The 19,868-nt window shown below is 31.6% G+C and overlaps 7 protein-coding genes across 7 annotated transcripts; 3 read left to right on the top strand and 4 right to left on the bottom strand.

Moving 5' to 3' along the window:
• Nucleotides 1-89: 89 nt before the first annotated feature.
• BX663DRAFT_300419 (SGNH hydrolase-type esterase domain-containing protein) lies at nt 90-1,207 on the top strand (the record flags this gene model as incomplete). The annotated part of the gene is made up of 4 exons (XM_051522039.1): nt 90-134; nt 203-217; nt 310-357; nt 448-1,207. 4 exons carry the CDS (start codon nt 93-95, stop codon nt 1,138-1,140), a joined length of 798 nt encoding a protein of 265 aa, XP_051377597.1. The 3' UTR covers nt 1,141-1,207.
• Nucleotides 1,208-1,274: 67 nt separating this feature from the next.
• BX663DRAFT_490738 (uncharacterized protein) lies at nt 1,275-3,367 on the bottom strand (the record flags this gene model as incomplete). The annotated part of the gene is made up of 4 exons (XM_051524975.1): nt 1,275-2,517; nt 2,572-3,105; nt 3,178-3,241; nt 3,325-3,367. The coding sequence occupies 4 exons, from the start codon at nt 3,365-3,367 to the stop codon at nt 1,275-1,277; spliced, it is 1,884 nt and encodes a 627-aa protein (XP_051377596.1).
• A 275-nt stretch (nt 3,368-3,642) lies between these two features.
• Nucleotides 3,643-6,212, top strand: BX663DRAFT_527690 (uncharacterized protein). Its single transcript, XM_051530068.1, has 3 exons — nt 3,643-4,145; nt 4,225-4,726; nt 4,826-6,212. Exons 1-3 carry the CDS (start codon nt 3,651-3,653, stop codon nt 6,085-6,087), a joined length of 2,259 nt encoding a protein of 752 aa, XP_051377595.1. The 5' UTR covers nt 3,643-3,650; the 3' UTR covers nt 6,088-6,212.
• Nucleotides 6,194-9,498, top strand: BX663DRAFT_565371 (rab-GTPase-TBC domain-containing protein; the record flags this gene model as incomplete). Its single annotated transcript, XM_051532082.1, has 11 exons — nt 6,194-6,286; nt 6,370-6,481; nt 6,558-6,740; nt 6,820-6,887; nt 7,008-7,196; nt 7,269-7,431; nt 7,496-7,543; nt 7,621-7,745; nt 7,838-7,980; nt 8,039-8,379; nt 8,440-9,498. The coding sequence occupies exons 1-11, from the start codon at nt 6,261-6,263 to the stop codon at nt 9,496-9,498; spliced, it is 2,457 nt and encodes an 818-aa protein (XP_051377594.1). The 5' UTR covers nt 6,194-6,260.
• Nucleotides 9,499-9,604: 106 nt separating this feature from the next.
• On the bottom strand, nt 9,605-11,046 carry BX663DRAFT_527682 (Zinc/iron permease). The gene is made up of 4 exons (XM_051530067.1): nt 10,866-11,046; nt 10,592-10,786; nt 10,028-10,494; nt 9,605-9,965 (listed from the first exon to the last, which is right to left on the bottom strand). Exons 1-4 carry the CDS (start codon nt 10,942-10,944, stop codon nt 9,612-9,614), a joined length of 1,095 nt encoding a protein of 364 aa, XP_051377593.1. The 5' UTR covers nt 10,945-11,046; the 3' UTR covers nt 9,605-9,611.
• Nucleotides 11,047-12,602: 1,556 nt separating this feature from the next.
• BX663DRAFT_565369 (uncharacterized protein) lies at nt 12,603-14,967 on the bottom strand. Its single transcript, XM_051532081.1, has 6 exons — nt 14,489-14,967; nt 14,311-14,420; nt 14,194-14,221; nt 14,043-14,127; nt 13,029-13,957; nt 12,603-12,951 (listed from the first exon to the last, which is right to left on the bottom strand). Exons 1-6 carry the CDS (start codon nt 14,909-14,911, stop codon nt 12,736-12,738), a joined length of 1,791 nt encoding a protein of 596 aa, XP_051377592.1. The 5' UTR covers nt 14,912-14,967; the 3' UTR covers nt 12,603-12,735.
• A 2,216-nt stretch (nt 14,968-17,183) lies between these two features.
• On the bottom strand, nt 17,184-19,163 carry BX663DRAFT_565368 (armadillo-type protein). Its single transcript, XM_051532080.1, has 5 exons — nt 18,913-19,163; nt 18,671-18,859; nt 18,474-18,605; nt 18,208-18,396; nt 17,184-18,145 (listed from the first exon to the last, which is right to left on the bottom strand). Exons 1-5 carry the CDS (start codon nt 19,111-19,113, stop codon nt 17,276-17,278), a joined length of 1,581 nt encoding a protein of 526 aa, XP_051377591.1. The 5' UTR covers nt 19,114-19,163; the 3' UTR covers nt 17,184-17,275.
• Between the last annotated feature and the right edge of the window lie 705 nt (nt 19,164-19,868).

Genomic DNA, 19,868 nt, shown 5'->3' with positions numbered 1-19,868 from the left:
TGCGTTTAATATTTTATCTAACAGTAAAGCCGCTTATTTTTTTTTTTTTTTTTTTTTTTTTTTTTTTTTTTTTTATTCTATACACAAAAGTAATGGCATCCACTCATCCTTACAACCAAATAATTTTGTTTGGAGTAATGTTATTTTGCTTTTATTCTAAATTTAAACTATTATTATTAACCCTTTTTTTTTCTCTTAAAAGGACTCAATTACTCAGGTTTAATATACTGTTGAAAATGATTATTGCAAAAAAAAAAAAAAAAAAAAAAAAAAAAAAAAAAAAAAAAAAAATATTAACTGCTATTCTAGTTTAGTTTTGATCCTCAATTACTGGGTTATGGTGCCCTTTTAGCTAATGTAAACCATAAACTTATTTTTTTTTGTTCTGTTTCAACATATCCATAAAGTATAATACTTTTTTTTTTTTTTTTTTTTTTTGCAATGTAGGCCTATGTTCGCAAAGTAGATGTGATTAATCGAGGGTTTTCAGGTTACAATACAGATTGGGCATTACCCATTTTACGACAATTGTTACCTACTGTAAAAGAGCAAGAGGCACAGGCCTGTAGGATTCATCTCATGACCATTTTCTTTGGTGCGAACGATGCTGCTTTACCCATGAGTCCTCAACACGTGCCTCTTGACCGCTTTGAATCGAATCTTTTAGCCATGATTGACCTTGTTCGATCACCTGCTTCGCGATTTTACAACCCTACCCTAAGACTCATCTTGATCACACCTCCTCCTATTAACGAAGTGCAATGGAAAAAGCGTTGTGAGGAGCAAGGGGATGTCTTGAACCGTACAAACGAAGCGGCTAGTCGTTATGCTGAATGCGTCAGACAGGTTGGCCAGAGGGCAGATGTGGTGGTAGCTGATATTTGGACCCGTATCATGAAGAAGACTGCTGAAGGCGAAGGTCGCGACCTATCAGAATTTATGTTGGATGGATTACATTTAAATAGAAATGGATATCAAGAATTGTATGATTTATTATTAGAGATTATTGCAAATAACTTTAAAGACATTCATCCTGATCAATTAGGATATGAGTTGGCTTATTGGAGGGATCTTGTAGGAAAAGAAAACCCACTAAAGCATCTTCATTTCCCATTATTACAAGACAGAAAAATAGATTAAAAAAAAAAATAAATAAAATGAAATCATTAATCATTTAGCTTGTCTGTAATAGTAATATTCTTTGCATGTATTTCTTTCTTTTTTTTTTTTCATTTAGCGTGTTTCTTATATAATCATATTATCTATATTATTTATTAAAATTCTGGGAATCGAGATTCAAAGGAAGGATCTACTTCAGGCGCCTTTGCTAAAGCAGCATCATATTTGAGCTCCTCAATAAATTGTTTTAGATCCTTTGCCACATGATCGCCATATTCAAATTGAGCACGTTCCTCAATCTTCTTTTGATCTTGGTCTTGCTTTCGAATATCTAAACCAATCATGCTCATTTCTAGACGAATCGTTTTCACTGCTTCTTCCATTCTATTCAGTTCAGATGCAATTGAATCCGCATACAGTCTAAACTCTTCTCTTTCCTCATTAATTTTATCGATTTCAGCTTGGTTGATACTTTTACCCGTCAATTTCCCCATACGAGCTGCTACCATAGCCTTTGCCTTTGCTTTAATTCGATCACTCTCTGTAACTTCACCATTAGGCCCTATACCGACAATGTTAAGTGGCATGAAGTTAGTTGTTGTATTTGCTTCTTGTTTTAAAGCCTTTATCTTTCTTTCCTTTAAATCATCCTCTGTCTCATTGAGTCGCACCAATAACCCTCCCTTTAAAGTGGCATCCAATATATATTCAATTTCATCTTCAAGTGTCTTCTCTTGTTCTGCTAGACTTGCTAGCTCAGTTGATTTAGCAATATATTCATCCCATGCATCTCTTGACTGTTCACCACCTGTCTTGGAAATCTCAATCTGTAATTCTCTTATTCTCTCTTTAAGTCCATCAATCTCTCTTTTCTCTAAAGATGATAATGCTGTATAAGGCTTTGCAATTGGCTCCTTTGCTTCTTCTTCAAGTTCTTTGATATATCGTCTTTTCTCTTCAATTTCTTTGCGAAGATCAAAGATACGTGTTTGCTTACCACGATAGCCGTAACTACTACTATTATTATTTGAGGAACTACTACTACTACTACTACGAAGAGAGAGATCACGTGTACGTGTTCTGTCAGGGCCCATACGACGTGCACTCGAGACATAGCCCACATCCGTATCTTCCTTTTCCTTCTTTTGTGCTGTCTTGGGAGATTCAGAAGGTGTGGATCTAAAATTAGCCAACTGACGTTTCTTGGCAATATCTTGCAAGATAGAGTTCTTTAAATGACTCACACTTTCATTCAAATCGCGAGTTGAAGGTGGTATTAACTCAGGTGGTAATGTCTCAGGTAAATTATAACCGTTTAACTTTCGATAGATTAAATGCATAGCTACCGCAAATTCATCCACATTCAGTTTACCTTGATTATTAGGATCTGATAAATTCCTATGATAAGCCTATCCCATTAATATATGTATATTTATTTGTTTTACTTCTTACCAAATTTGCATAAGCACATTTTGCGGTAATCCAGATTGAGAAAAGATTTCCTTTGCTTTTTCACCAGTGAGTATACCCCTCTTCTCTGTGTCCCAAGCTTTAAAAATTTTAGTGTACTGTTTTTTTTCTTCATCAGTGACGGCCCAAGGAATTTTGACGGAAGATGAAAGAGCTTCAAAGGAAGTGGGTGGTGTGTAGTAAGAGGATTGGGGCATCATGCGGTTTGTAAAGTTGAGTGTATTGTTCAACATACCAGAGGGCATAGCCACTTGAGGTGGTAGTTGTCTAGGGCTAGGGTTATATCCTGTTGGTTGAGTCGATATAGATGAATGTAGTGTAGATTGTGGATTATTTAATGTAAGTGCTGAAGATGAATTAGTGATGATGGAAACAGCGTTTCGTAATTCATTACGAATACTGTCTGGTAAAGCACGAGGAATGGTACTGCCTGACATTTTCATTGAAGTAAGATACATGGCTGTTGCAAATTCGGGAAATGTAAGTTGAGGTTGTCCTGTCACATTAGATAAATCCCTTTTTCATATTTATAATGATAATAATAACAATTAATGAAAAAAAAAATAGGATTACCAACTGTTTTCTTACCATATTTGTGCAAGGTTATCATCACCAATGTTTGACCGGGAAAGAACTTCCTTAGCTTCATGTGCTATGATTTTTTTTTAAAAAAAAAGAAGAATAAGAAGAAATAGACTTTTTACTTTTATTTTGCTACAGCTTACTGAGATTTACCCGTCAAAACATGACTTCCTCCCGCAACTTGAGCAAAGATCATTTCATATTTATTTTGGTCTACTTGGGCAAGAAAACTCAACTGAATTCCTATTTAAAACAAGTTATTTAATTATCAGGTATTTTTATTATTATTATTTGTTTGCCTTTGGATGGTCCCGCCATATTCTTATCGAGAAAAGAGGAAAAAAAAAGGAAAAAAAAGTGTAATTAAACCTTTCATATAAAACAGCGCTTTATATCGGAGTTTTATTACATCAATAATTGTTGTTTAAAAAGAGAAGGGGGCATAATATCTTCCATTTTTTATTTAATCAAATTAAATAATGTGGATGTCAATTTCCACTAGACGTAATGTAATAAAACAAACAGCTTCTTTATTTGCATCACGCAATTATGTCACTATACGACGTCAGACTTTTGAATCACTTCATAAAGATAATTCGATTCGTTTGATTTTTGACGATCCTCAAGCCTGGAAACATACACAATCTACTAATGCATCAACACCAGTAGGGCTTTTTGAAAATCCTTATTTTGCAAATCCACAAAGTATCGATAATGCTACTAAGCAAGCTATTCAACGAGCCCAACTGATTGTTGAGCGTATATCTAATGCGCCCAAGAATGGACTCGAAGAAATGCAGAAAGTTGTAAAAAACCTTGATCGACTATCAGATACCCTTTGTAGTGTGATTGATATTGCAGAATTCACTCGAAACGCACATCCTGATCGGAACATGATGGAGGCTGCTAATAAAGCTTATAGTGATCTGTGTTCGTATATGCATACTCTAAATATAGATGCTCGACTTCACCAGGTTTATTCATTATTATTAAAACGAATTAAATACAGTTTTAAAAAAAAAAGAAAAGAAATTAAACATTTTTGTCCTGTAGGTTTTGTCTATGGTACTTGCTGACAAGTCTATTGTTAATCAGTTTAAACCTGATGAGCATGCAGCTGCTATTGCATTTTTGCGCGATTTCGAAAAATCAGGCATTCATTTACCAAAGCAGAAGAAGGAAGAATACGTTTTACTTTCAGATCAAATAATTCAATTAGGTCGTGATTTTATTCAAATGAATCCTCGATCAGTTCATCACGTTCGTATTCCAACTCAATCATTAGTCGGGCTTAATTCAAATGTAATAGAATCATTACCTGGAAAGGGAGGATTTTCTTATATATCAACAGATTCAAATGAATGTCGAATGATTCTCAAGTATGTAAAAAATGAATCTGTACGACGACTTGTTTATGAGGCAATGAACTCAGCAACAAAAGAAAGTATAATGGTACTAGAGGAATTGATGCGAACAAGAGCTCGTTTAGCCACTTTAGTAGGAAGATCATCTTATGCTGAATTGCAATTATTAGATAAAATGGCAAAAAGCCCTAGTAAGTGTTTAAAAATGATAATTAAGGAATTAGGAACACTGAATATATGCCTTTTTTTTTAAAAAAAAAAAAAAAAAAAAAAAAAAAAAAAAAAAAAAGAAAACGTTGAAACATTCTTGAAAACATTATTAAGACATCAAGCGCCTGCTTTTAAAAAAGATTTGGAAAAATTACAAAACATGAAACAAACCGAATTACACCAATCTGCCTTATATAATAAGATACAAGCTTGGGATCGTGAATATTACATGAACTGTTATAACTCAATTCATCGAACACCTGTTACAACACCTTATTTCTCATTAGGCTCTGTTATTCAAACACTTTCGGGGCTCTTTAAGCAACTTTATGGTGTTGAGTTTCAACATGTTCCCTTAAAACCAGGTGAAGCCTGGCATGAACAAGTGAGAAAATTAGATGTGGTTTGTGAAGAAGAAGGTAAGATTGGTACTATTTATTGTGATCTTTTTGCACGTCCGCATAAAACAACGAGTGCTGCCCATTATACAATTCGTACCTCAAGACGTGTTGATAATGATGATCTTCAGAATGATATCAAGTATAGTGGTATTAATGGGTATCAAGGTAATTCTATTTTAACGGGAGAAAGAATTCGAGGTCAAGAGGGACTTTATCAACTACCTGCTATTGTCCTTACGTGCGATTTTACGACAAGCCAGCCTACCTATTTATCGTTGATGGAAATTGAGACATTATTTCATGAAATGGGACATGCCATGCATTCCATGTTAGGCCGAACAGATTTTCATAACGTGGCAGGAACACGTTGCGCCTCAGATTTTGTTGAGCTACCGTCTATCTTAATGGAACAATTCGTATGGCATCCACAAGTTCTACAATCTTTTTCAAACAAGACGATCCCATCAGATACTCTTCATTCACTTGCAGAGTCACGACAACGATTCAAAAGCCTTGAAGTGAATAGTCAAATTTTGATGGCTCTTGTGGATCAAGTATATCATTCAGATAAGGTGAATTGCTCATCATTTTCTAGTGTAAAGGAATGGCATCGTTTGCAAGATCAGATGGGACTGTTTCCTAGTGTATCAGGAACTATGTGGCCGGTTCAATTTGGACACCTATTTGGATATGGGTCCAATTATTATTCTTATCTATTTGATAGAGCGTTAGCAAAACGTATTTGGGAGACAAGCTTTGAGAAAAATCCATTTAATAGGGAAAGAGGACAAGCGTTTAGAGATCATTTACTGAAATGGGGAGGATCACGTGATCCTTGGAAGTGTGTTGCTGATGTTCTTGGAGGAGAAGATGGTGCCAAACTAGCTAATGGAGATGAAGAAGCAATGAAAATAGTAGGAGATTGGGGAATCAATGCTTAAAATAATAAAATAAAAATATTGATAATAAATCCACCATCAAGCGAAGAAGAAGAAGAAGAAGCATTTGATTTTCCGCTATTTATTTTTCACTAATAAAAAGACTAACATTTATTATTGTATCTTTATTTTTTTTTATTTTTTTATTATTACGTATATATTTATTTAAAATAATAATGAGCAATGTACTTGAAACCAAACGGTAAATAATAATAATAATACAAAAAAAATATATATTTTTATAAAACATGCATTGGTCAAATGGGTTTTAATACATAAAAATAGAAAAGCATGGGATGTCATTTTTAATGACCCCAATTTATCTCTCAATTCACTCAGACATCGAGCTATAGCAGGAACTGTTTGTCAAAGTGGATTACGTTCAGTTTGCTGGAAGGTTTCTAGATATACACGAAAAGAAAGAAAGAGCGTTTTATATGTATACTTATATTCTTGTGTGTATGCTTTGTTAGATATTTCTTGGTTATCTTCCTACTCTAGAAGTTTCAACTTGGTCTTCCTTGCAGTTAAAGGAACGACAAGAATATGGAGATCTTAAACGAAAATATATTGAAGAACCTACGAAAAAAATGAAGAATAGTGAAAAAAATGAAGATGATCTTTCAGATAATAATCCACTTGCTCTAAATGACAGTGTATGTATTTAAATGTGTTATATGCATAAAACATATACAAATATATAATTATTATTATTATTATTATTATACATAACAGAACCCATGGCAGCAGTACTTTATTGATGCTGAAATACGTAAAGTGATTCAGCAGGATGTAGAACGCACGTAAAGTTTTAACACATACACACACATACACACACACACAAATATACATATACATATATATATATATATATATATATACAAGTAATGTTTATATGTATATGACCCTATTTCTTTTTAAAGGTTTCCTGATATAGACTTCTTCCGAGACAATCAAGTACAACAAAGTTTAACTGATATTTTATTTATTTATTGTAAATTAAATGAAGATGTATCTTACCGACAAGGAATGCATGAGTTATTAGCTCCGTTGTATTGGGTACTTGCCTTAGAAAGTATAGATCAATCGAAACTGGATTATGATTCATCAGAGTAAGTAAACATGCTTGCTTACTTGCTTGCTTTAATGTTATGTATTTACAATTTATGCTTATTTTATTTTAGTCCTGCTACTAAGTTAATGGTTCAAGTATTGAATTCCAATTTTATAGAACATGATGCTTATATTTTGTTTAATAAACTTATGAAATATGGTAAATCATGGTATGAGTTTAATGATGACATACTGAATAAAAAGAAAAATATATCTACAAACAACAAAATTAAGGTATGCATACATAAATTGCATGTATATACAGCTATCATTTTAACTTTGACATATCTCTGTATAGTCGGATCTATTATCTATGGCCAATAATGATATACCTAAGCCTACCGAAGTAAAATAGAATATATTTACGATATATTTCTTTAAATGTATTTACCCCCTCCCTTCCCCCCTTTTTTTTTTCTTTAGAGTGCTCGATTAAATCCTATAGTAATGACATGCTATCGTATACATCATCATTATCTTCGTACTGTAGATCCATTATTATATCAACATTTAGAAAATTTTGGTATTGAACCACAACTATATGGACTGTAATAATAATAAGAATAATAGAAAGATATAGGTCTAATATATACATGTATATACATATATATATCTATTTTTTTTCTTTTCTATTCTATAGTCGTTGGATTCGTTTACTTTTTGGAAGAGAATTTGATATTTATGAATTATTAAAATTATGGGACGCTATATTTGCTCAAGATCCAACGCTTCAGATTGTGGAATATATATGTTTAGTGATCCTTTTACATATGAGGGATTTATGTAAGTACCTGGAATACAGATGATGTTTTATCATTAAAATTCAAAAACTCCATTATAGTATTGCAAAAGGATTATGCAGAATGCTTAAGCTTATTAATGCGTCCACCTCCTATTTCGAAACCCGCTTCATTAGTTGAACAAGCGAAATATTTGCAAGAAAATTTGTCAACAGATACTGCTTTACATATATTACAGCAAAATGATGTTCGATCAGGAAAGGAACCTCGTAAAAGTATGTCTAATGATATATTTACAGATTCAATGAGACAACATCCACCTTTAAGCCATAAAGGCTCGCAAGGTTTTGAGAGTTTCTCGAGACTTACGAATAATGTGATGAAGAATCCACAAGTGAGAGATTTAAATAGAGCTATTGCTGGTGTTATGGGCACCGTCCAAGTAAGTTTAATTGTATGTTGTTTGTTACAATTATTGTTTATAAAGATGAAAAAAAAATAGAAAAATGTAAATACGTTTGGAGAGAATATTTTGGGTAGTAGTAGACCTCAGGATGGATTAGGACCAAGACATTCTACAGTTTCGTCTGAATTTCCTTCTACTATTGAACGTATAATCACAACACATAAATCTGAGCAATCATCATCATTGCAAAAACCATTATCATCACTCAAGCATAACACTCCAACACAGCAACAGAGTTCTATCAATCATCAAATGGGTGAGATGATGGCAACATGTATTCGACTTTTGGAGAATGAACTATTTCCTTCGTCTGAAAAAGAAGAAATGACTTTAAAAAAAGAAGAATCTAAAATGGAAAATGGGACAGATGATGATAACGAAGAAGGCGACGATATAACACCTTCTGATAAAAACAATCACGCTAATACTCATCAAAAAATATCATTTGAAGAAAGTCCTAATGATATGACGATTATCACAGCACTTGCAGGTCTTAAGCATATACGTGATGTCTTACTCGGAAAACAGACCCAATTAGACTCTAGTGTAATTTCACAGTTTGAAAAAAATGAATCATCATCACCTCCTAGTGATGAATGGGACCTTGTTGACCGTACTGAAATAGCTGCTCTACCTCCGCCAAAGCTAAACAATAGATCGTTTACTTCACCATCATTACTAACTGAAGATAATGAAAAGAGTAAGCCTTTACAGTTTACTCCCTACGTACCAACAACGCCAACACCGCCCAAACAGCATATTAAATATCGAATCGAAGATCTTTTGTCAGATCCAGATCTTCAATTACCGAATCTTAAAAGGGCGACCTCTACTCAAAAATTTAAATGGGTATCAAATAATCATAGTGACAATAACACAAATATCCATTCTGATCATCTATTCAATGAAGCAGATAAAGGATTATTGCTTGGTACTACCAAGCCATCTTCTCGAAGGAGGACTAGTTTTATTCATACTAGTAGTAAAAAGCCAGTCAGTTTTCAGGAACAGCCAAAATCTTACGAAAGTGCTATTGATCCTTTAGATGCCAAGAATGTAGATAATAAAAAGGTTTATGAATATGATCTATCTTAAATTTATTATACAAATTAAAAAAAAATAATAATAATAAAAAATAATAAAAAATAATAAAAAATAATAAAAAATAAAAATAAATAAATTTCATAAAATATGTTATACTATTATCATTAACACCACTTTCCGATCAATGACATGATACCAGCTCCAATGTACATTGAGAGGAAACAAATAGTTTTACGGCCTGTGGATTCTTGATGGAAGGCAGTATTATGACTCATTTCCATGCTCATAAGAGAAACATAGGCATTATAAAGCAAAATACCTGCTGATAGGGAGTCCAAGATGGCCGAAGAGAGGACAGATGAAAAGGAATTTGAATTAAAGGTACTATGAAGCCCAACACCAATTGCAATACCGATGGGCGTCATCCAAATATACAAAAATCCCAAAGCAATAGGTTTGTACCAAGTCTTGAAAGGAATCTCATTTAAACGTGTACCTAAAGCCATACCTTCAAAGAACTATGTAAAAATAGATATGAGTATTTTTTTTCTTTTTTGTTTAATTTAACTTTATTTTATACCTGATGGAAGACAAGTGCAATTAATAAAGTAATAAAGGTATCATTGCCCGTATTAGCCATGGCAATTCCAATTAAAATAGAATGAATAGCAATACCTAGTTCGAGAATATAAGTTCCGAGATGTTTATAAGAGTCTTCACCATCCAAAAAGGCACTATGAGCATGAGCATGAGTATCACCCATATGTGAGTGACTGATTTGTTTTTCATTACTAGTAGGAACCTTTTCATTAAATTCATTTATAGATTGACCCATTTCAGCATCTCGTTTTCTTTTGATATATTTGTTCATATGAGATACAGATGCAATTTCTAATAATTGAAGACCAAATGAGGAAATCATACAAAAGATACCAGCAAAGGCACCATAAGAAAGCCAGCCTGCAGTTAAACAAGGACTGTAAAAGTTTCTAAAGCCTCTAGGAAGCATATGAACAAATGCAGTTGCTAAAATGATTCCTGTACCAACTAATATAACGTTAATATACTTTTTTTTTCTTTTTCTTTTTTTTTATGGAAAAGGAAAATGAAAAAAAAAAAAAAAAAAAAAAAAAAAAAAACTTACAAAATTTTCCTACGGTCAAGATCCAATCACGAGGGCCACCATGTTCATAAGGGCTAACTCTGTGTAAGACAATAGGAGCATATGTTCCTAACGCGCTAGTAACCATAATGATAAAGATAGAGCCTATTCGAATGCCCAAATGATAGTCTTCAACAGGATGACCCTCACACTCGTCTGCATTGCCTATGGCAACACCTAGAAAGTAAAATAAATAATATGTATGTAGTTAGAAATGTGTTATATAAAATGACTACTAACACATATATATTACTACCTTCTGCAGAGACATAGTCGGGTTGATTTATGAATAATAAAAGAGCACATGCTAAAATAAATTTCTTATATTCTATCATTTCTTTTAAATATAATTAATTAAATTGTACAAGGAAAAGAAAGAGATAGGGATGTAATAGAATTAATATAAAACTTTTCTTTCATTGAAGCTACTTTGCTTTATATATATATATATGCATAAATATTTACATAACAGAGAAATATATCTTTTTTTTTTTTTTTTTTTTTAGTTATCTAAAAAAAAAACTGATAAGGTACACATTTTAATATCCAATCATAATCAAAAATTTATGACATAACATTCACGACAACTGATGAGGTACATGTTCCCCCTGCGTTCTGTGATACAAAAAAAAATTAATATCCATATTTAGAAAAATTTTCTTTTTATAATAATACAGGTAAATTGTTTCACTTTTCGTCTTTTGAATAGCTGATAACATAGTTTGAACAAGTATACAAAAAAATATATATATATTAATAATAACTCACATTATTCTTCATATATATAAATGCATTCAGTTCAATTAAAAAAAAAGGGGGGGAAGGAAGGGAATCTTTTGTTGCTTTTAAATATATTTTTCATTGCAACGAACTGTTGATCTATAACTAAATAAATGTGCCTGTCAAATAAAAATTATTCGAGCTTAATTATGTGCAATCATGTTTCATATCCTTGAAATCTGCTTTTTATTCAAGGATTTGTAATATTTATAAACTTTTTTTTTCTTTTGCTTGAAAATTAAAAATGGATCATCAAATTAACTCAGCTTATTAACAGTAGTGTTAATGAATGATAATTTTGCAATCCAATCAAAAGCTGTGTATTATTATCTCTATTGAACATTAAATTGCATCCCTTTTGTGTATATGCGTTTAAAAAAGATTTTCGAGTAGAACTCGGTTTGCTACTATAAATAGCTTTGAATTGTCCATGATTACGAAAAAATTACATTTAGAAATAATGCATAGCGGATTTTTAGTTGTTGCAATGACAAGTAAAATCATAAAGAAAAAAAAAAGCTACGTAAAGCTTATTCAATGCATAGAAATAGTGTACAAGTATCTGCTGTGTTGATTCGGTATGCTGATTCTAATATGTTAGTTGTCGGGTTATATTAACATATAGAATAAATAGTGCTTACTTTGGAAGCTTTTTTTTACATGTATTTGTAGGGGAAAAAAGAAAAATAGTATTATTCATAAGAAGGACAGGTGATTAATTGATTACCTATCAGGTCCACATACAATTAGTTATGTATCAATATCAGCCCATATGTCTACATTTTTTTCATTATTACTATTATTATTATTATTATTCCGAGATCAATTGAACAATATCTTTATTCAATATTTTAGAGTGAATTATCTTGTGAGGAGAACAGTTCACAAATCGATCAACACATGTATATACAGAAAATTATATATTTTCTAAAGACAGGTCTTGTACATTATGAGCCAAATTATTCTTTGGTAACCGTTAATGTCTAGTAGAGTTACTGTTCATAATAAGTATAGTATCATAACTCCAAAACAATCGCTAGCTTTATAGTGTTGTAGCTTTAACTTTCCTACCAAAATAGTTGTACTTGTACACTTTTCTTTTTTTTTATTATTATTATTTCCTGATGTATGATAGCGTCTGTTTTATGTACGCGACTTTTTTTTTTTTCTAAAACACGAAAAAAAGATACATGTATATGAATATATACAAATGTGTGTGTGTGTGTGTTTTTATTGGCAGAAAAGAAAAATATTTCCACTTTTATTACCAATGAAAGAACTAAAAAATTTAATTTTCAGGTACAAATTTACCAATAAAATAAAATAAATAGTGTTGTTAAAAATAACTAAGAAACAAACTCTATTTTTAATATGGAAGCTTTTGGTCGTGTAGGGGGATGGAATTTTACATTATTGCCGTCAACATTAGGATCGACAAAGTTTCTTAAATGGGGCGGTAGTGGTTCTCTATACACTCGACGTACACTCTCTAATACACTATCAAGTTGATTAAAATTATGTTGGTCTTTAACAAAAGCTTGATGCATTTCTTCTCGCTCATGCTATTTTTAAATAAATGAATACGTATGCTTAGTTAGATTGAAATACTTTAAATGTAGACATCTATATAGCGTGTTACCTTTTCTTGATCATGGAACATCACATTACAGTTTTCACAAAAATGCGCGTCGTTTTTATCTTCCATCTTTTGCTTCTTTTGTGGATGCTGCTGTTCCTGTTGCTCTTGTTGCTGTGCTACTGTCTCAAACATACGTTTTCCTAATTTTTTAACAACAGAAACATCTTTAGATTCCTCTTTAACGCCTAAAGCTATACCTGCTGCTGCTGCTGCTGCTGTTGTTGTTGTTGCTGTAGTAGTAGTAGTAGTGGGTACATTTGTTGTGGTTATAGTTGTAGTTGTACCAAAAGGTTGAATATCCCTTCCAACAATCATTAATCTTTCGGTTTCATTATCTGTGTGTTCAATATTGCTCTTGGCTTGAGCTTGCTCACACATATTTACAATGGCTAACTTATTGGGCTGTTCAGTAGGATAAGGAGCCTGCTCCTTTAATTGCTGACTGACTTGAGGTATTTGATTATGTGATTCATTATTTTGGTGTATTGGATTATGTAATTGCTGTTCTTGTAGTATTTGATTAGATAGCTGATGAGTATGTTGTGGTTGATTATCTAGTTGCTTATTTTGGTCATTAGCATTCATGTCATCTTTTGTACGAATTCTTCTACCAAAAGGTGAACGATGTTTATAGGTGGGTTTCATACAAGGCCATGGATATTCAGCGGGCCTATTCTCGTCGTTAAATATTTCCTTTGTAAATTGTTTACAAACAGGTGGACGATAGATTTGCTGTGAATCCTCGACTATAAGGTAATGGCCTGTAAAAGGAACAAACACTGGTTTTCTTGCTTGAATAGCATGTTGAGCACCAGTTGATGGACCATAGAGTTTTTCTTCTTGAAGAGCTTTTCCTAATGCTCGTTTATCGCGTACTTCTTTTCTACCCAAGTTAACTCTTACAAAGAATTCTAAGGTTTTTAACATAACTATGGTAATCATATATATATATTTAGTATATTATAGTTTTGTTTGTAACAGTTTTTCTTATTCTTCTCTTTCTTCTTTTATTACCTTCTTCACTCCATAAAACAATTTTCCATTGAAGAGCGTTCTCAATTAGGGTATCTCGAGGGGTATTGGGAACTTCATTCAATGTCTATTAAATAATAAAATTTGAATGGTCATTATTATGTGATATAAAAATTATAATAAAAATATTTACTTTTGTTTGAGTTTCATTATTCTCAGGCCTATATTTAAACAGTACTTATTAGTAGATGAAAATAAAAAATAAAATAAAATAAAAAAATAAGCTTATGCTGTAATAATAAGTACTTACTGGGCATTTATTTTTTGCATATAATCTCTTTGAAGCATATTAGGTTGAGATGGGATAGATTTATTTGTAATGAGATGTGTACATTTATTAGAAAAGAAGGCTTCGCGTTTCTATATAAACAATATGGTTAATTTTAAAAAACGAATTAGAATAGAAAAAATATATATTAATACTATACTGCTCCAAGTAACTTTATTCCTCTTTCTATTTTTTGTTCAACTTTTGAGTCCAAGTTATCCAAGTAGAAACTAAATGAAGCAAATAATTTTTTTCTATTCATAATTTCTACTGGTGTAAGCTTAAGGTAATCAGTGTTAGGTATTCTGTTACTAGCATTATTTTCTTGGCTCTTGTTATTAGTATGATTAACGTGGTTAATGTTATTACTAATAGCACTACTGACAGTACTGTTAAAAGTTTTATTGATTATTTTGTTATTAGGAATGCTATTAGGCTTAGGATGTTCAACATGGTGTCTAACTAAATCATATTCAAGTTTTTGTTGTTGAGGTCGATGAGCAATTACAGGTTCTGGTTTTTTAAATTGATGGTATTGAAGCTTTTGATTTTGTGTAGGCTTTGATAAGTTGTTGTTAAGCATTATATAATATCTTTTTATATATAAGGTTGGTATTTAAATGGTATAACGAATAAAAGATATAAATTTAAAAGTTGACAACGAAGGAGAGAGTGCAATTTATTAATTTCTAAAATCCCTGAAAATTTTTTTGTGACAGTCACTCAGGAGAGGAAGTGTAAGGCTATGAACAAACAGTGTATACAAATATATAAATGTGTGTGTATGTGTGTATGTATGTATGTATGTATGTATGTATATATAGATTTACACAAATATTTTATATTGAGCATATAAATTTAACTGCCTTTTATTATTGTGGGGAATATTATTCCTTTTCCGTTAAAGATGTATGTAAGTATATTTTATATTAAATTAAAACTTTTTGTCTCACTTTTTTTTTAAAGGCACGCCAATTCATGATGCATATTTGTTTGCTTTAAAGATACATCATCATGTGAGGATAAATAAGCGAATATGATTAAGAAGTTAAAGTAGGTTGTATATTTGCCCCTTTTTTTTTCTTTTCAATGGATTTCAATAAAGAAGAAGATAGAGATAACTAATTTTAATACATATGTATATATATAAATCAAGTAGAGCTACTAAATGAAAACGATTAGTAGATCAAATGCATATTATTAAATAGCTTAAACACGTACATAAATAAGTAATTAAAGATTATATACGCTTGATGTAATACATTTTACCATGCGGTAGTGCCTATACATAAAGAGAAGATATACGTATGTTGAAAGGAATAAAGACTGTATATGTATAGTCTATATATATACATATATATATTTCCTTTTTAAAAGGTTATAGATGCTGAGATAAAACTTGATTTCTTTCCTTTTCCTTCTATGCTAAGTACCTGACCATTTTTGAAGTCTTGTTCTGTATAGAATAATTAAATATGCAATATAATTAATTATTATGTCCAATAAAACAATCCACGTCTTTTCACTGTTATTTCAATTATTGGATTATATAGTACATGCTGTGGTTTACAGGCAATTAAAAAATAAAAAAGGTAAGATAAAGAGAAAGGAGAAAAAAGAAGTACGCTGAGACTTGTTAATAAGCTTTATTAAAATTAAGTATTAAAGTAGTGTAATTAATATCAGAGTATTTATATATTTTTTTTTCGTGAATAAAGAATGATAAGTGATAATATTTGATGAAATAATCACAGAAGAGAATTATATCAAGACTCATTTATAGGTATTAAGTTTAGTGCTCTAACCTGCTTTACCTTCTTTGCTATAAAACATGTTTAATGATGTCTTGATTGAAGTTTTACCATCCAACACCTATTCATTCAGCTTCATGCCTACAACCGGCGCACTTTAGCCAATAGCTTTTCAATGATATAAACTCTCCAAACAACCATTATGTGCACACAATGCCTTTCAATCTATTTGTCGAAACTCTCCTAAATTAACAATTCTACTCATCTCATTCGATCTTTTTTTATCCACCTGGGTTGTCCAGCACCTACCATTCACTCTATTCTTTGGTTTTCTTATAACTCAAGGCTGAGATGTAGTTGTGCTTTACACTGGTGTCTTGAGTTGGTTGTCTGGTGGGTATTTGAATGCCATGTCTTTTCCCCCGTCTTAATCATAAGCTTCACTCAGCCTCATGCTACTGTCTGTTTAAATATGCACCACTGATTACAAATACCTGCCACCATGGTTGATCCTCTATCTTTTCTACTCAATCACTTTCTTAACAAACGTAAAATAACCACCTTTTGCGCGAAACAGTCTCACTTACACCTGCATAGATTATTCATTGGCCCGACAAATATGTAGTATACTTTTTTTTTTTGAACTTGGATTACCTTCATCATGGTAAAAATCTCTATTGGAATCCTTTCTCTCTCTCTCTCTCTCTCTATCTCTCCTCCCCTTTTATTGGTACTGACTTGATCAATTGATTATACAGTAATTAATCTAGTATTTGAAGATATAGTTCCCTGTTTATTTTTCCCTTCTATATCCTACCCTTTTCCCTTTCGACTATCAATAAGTTTTTTTTTTTCACTTTTTTTTTTTTATATCTGACACAAGCAATACGATATGTGCTCTTAATGGGTTTTAAAATATTTTATACATGTATTTGTTGTTAGTAAATCAAGTTCTGTAGGCTATTTTAAAAGAAAAACAATATGTTTCATCTTTTTCCTTTATATTTTCAAGATATGAATGTTTTGTGTTCTTTTTCAATAGTATCCACGTTTAAATTTCGTCAGTTAAAACATATAATTTATTTATATAATCACAGAGAAGAAGGCAATAGTAATAAGACTTTAAAGAGAGAGAGAAAGAAGAAAAAAAAAAAAAGAAAAAAAAAGAAAAGAAAAAAAAACCAATAATTTTTGTCTTAAAAATTAAATCCACCTTGAGGAGCTTGTTCTTGTTGAAACATGAAGGTTTGATTTGGATCAGTATCAGGCACCATAGCAGTATCTTGATCATCTTCATCACTAAAGTATTTATCAATCAATTGGTATGACTTTTTATAGATATCAACATTATCATGGTGTTGTAAAGCATGAATATATTCAACCCCACCGCATTCTTCAATTGATAAACCATAAGGGTTTAATCCATCCATTGTATTCATCTTCTCCATTTCTCCAACCTTTAATATATTATCTAAGCCATCAAGTGCTACCAAAATCACTTTATTGTCTAGAGTAGCCAACATATCACAAAGTGGTTTAATACACCCCTCGTTTACTAAGAATTTAATTTGTTCTGGCTTATTGAGTCCACCAGAGGTTGCATTACAGATAGCCCAACAGGCTTCTTTACGTGACTTCATGTCACCTCGAGCCAACACTTGAATAAGGGGTCCGATCAATCCATTATCAATAACAGCTTGGATTTGACTTGTATTGCCTGCAGTAATATTTGATAATGTCCAACAAGTTTCCTTTCGAATCGTCTCTTTAGGACTGCTTAAGAGACTCATCAGAGCTCCCAGGGCACCAGCGTTAATTATCATTTGGGTCTGATGATCGTCACCCGTGACGATATTACCAACAGATCTTAAAGCAGGTGTTTGAACAGTTGTAGAAGGATGACTTAATAGCTCAACAAGTCGACTACAAACATTAGATTCAATCACTGCTTGGATACGGTCGTTAGGTCCATCCGACAAGTAGGAAATGGCCCAACAGGTATCTATCAAGATTTCTTCATCAGTTGAATTGATCAATTGAGATAGAACATTTAAAGCTGGTGCAATCTATGTTTAAATTGTTAATTAATTATTATTATAGGATTTTTTTTTCTTTTTATTTTTTTTACCAATCTCCAGTTAGGTTGAGGATTCTTTCCTCTACAGAAATTAGATAAAGTCCAAGTTGCATTACGAATAAGAGATAATTTGGAACTGTCTTCAAATATAGCTAATAAAGGAGGGAGTGCACCTGTTTCTAATACATAGTCACGACATTTTGGGCTATCACCTGCAATATTACCTAAAGCCCAAACAGCCTAAAACAAAAAATAAATAAATAAATAAATTAAATATATATTTTTTGCATTACATTGATATACATTATGCTACTTACTTGTTCTTTGACATCCATAACAGGACTACTTAATAATTCTATAAAGTAAGGAACAGCACCTGCTTTAATAACAGCTTCAGTTTGATCAGGAGAACCAGAAGCAATATTAGTTAATGCCCAAGCAGCTTCAAACTATTTTAGAAATAATTATTTATTTTATTTTATTTTTAAGAATATATACACGTCATAGACCTTACCTGTAATTGACTATCCTGTGATCTAAGGAATTCCACAAAACGAGGTACAACACCACATTGAATAACTTCTTTAATGGGAGGATTCTCCTCCTTTGATAAAAGTTTTCTGAATTGTGTTGTTGTTTGAAGCTGCATTGCAGGATCAGTAGAATATATGTTTTGAACCATAAAGGGTAAATCGGCCATGAGCTATACAAGAAAATATATTAGTTTAATATGCATTATAATCATCTAATATTTACCCTTGCATCTTGTGCCTCTAATTCATCGTCTGAGTCTTGAGATAGCATTTGCGCGTTGAAGTTTCTTCTTTTAGCTAAATTTTCTTCCTTTTTTTGTTTTCTAATCTCAACTTGAGCATTTTCTCGTCTTCTTCTTATCTCTTCAGGTTTAAAACGACTACGTTCTTTATAAGCACTACGACGGAAATCATTAGGATCCATATTTGATTGATTGAGGAAAAAAGAAAAGCAAAACGCTACGTAAAGACCAGAAAAAAAAAAAAAAAAAAAAAAAAAAAAAAAAAAAAAAAAAAAAGAAAGAAAAAAAACTTCAATATCCGACTTTTTTAGTTGCTTAATGCGTGTCATCAAAACTTTATTATTTGATGTAGTATATGTTGATAATATTGCCTTTTCTCTCTCTCTCTCTCTCTTTCGTTAACTAAGTATGTTACTTCTTTGCAAAACTTGACCAAATACTTTATATGTAAAAATATCTTTTCTTGACCTCTTTCAATGATCAATGCCAATACGTAAAAAAAAAAAAAAAAAAAAAAAAAAAAAGGAAACGAAGTAAGGTGTTACGATATACTGCACAGGATTCTAAAGAAGTATAAGTTTTGTGCACTAAATAAGTCTTCATAATTATTATTGTCTGTTTTACCATAAAAGCTTTGGTTGACAATCAACGCTTGACCTATTGACGTCTTAAATACTATCAATTGTAAACTATGGAAATATAAATGGTATCTTAGCAGTTTGAACAAGTTAAAAAGATAGGCGAAGGTATAATGCATAAACTAATTAAAGCATGATGTTAAAAATGCGCAATATGTAGCTCATTTATATATATTTCTCATAGAATAAAGTGTAAGTTATAGCATTGCCTCTTCCTTTGAAGTAAGCAGCAACTATATAATATATACAACCGTTTTTAATTTACTCTTCTGTTACCAGAACTGATATCTCAAAAGAGC

Source organism: Cokeromyces recurvatus (assembly GCF_025118155.1).
Source record: "Cokeromyces recurvatus strain NRRL 2243 chromosome Unknown BX663scaffold_53, whole genome shotgun sequence".
Classification (NCBI taxonomy): Eukaryota; Fungi; Mucoromycota; class Mucoromycetes; order Mucorales; family Mucoraceae; genus Cokeromyces; species Cokeromyces recurvatus.
Note: the sequence above shows the minus strand (reverse complement) of the source record. Positions and strands in the feature narration are given on the sequence as shown.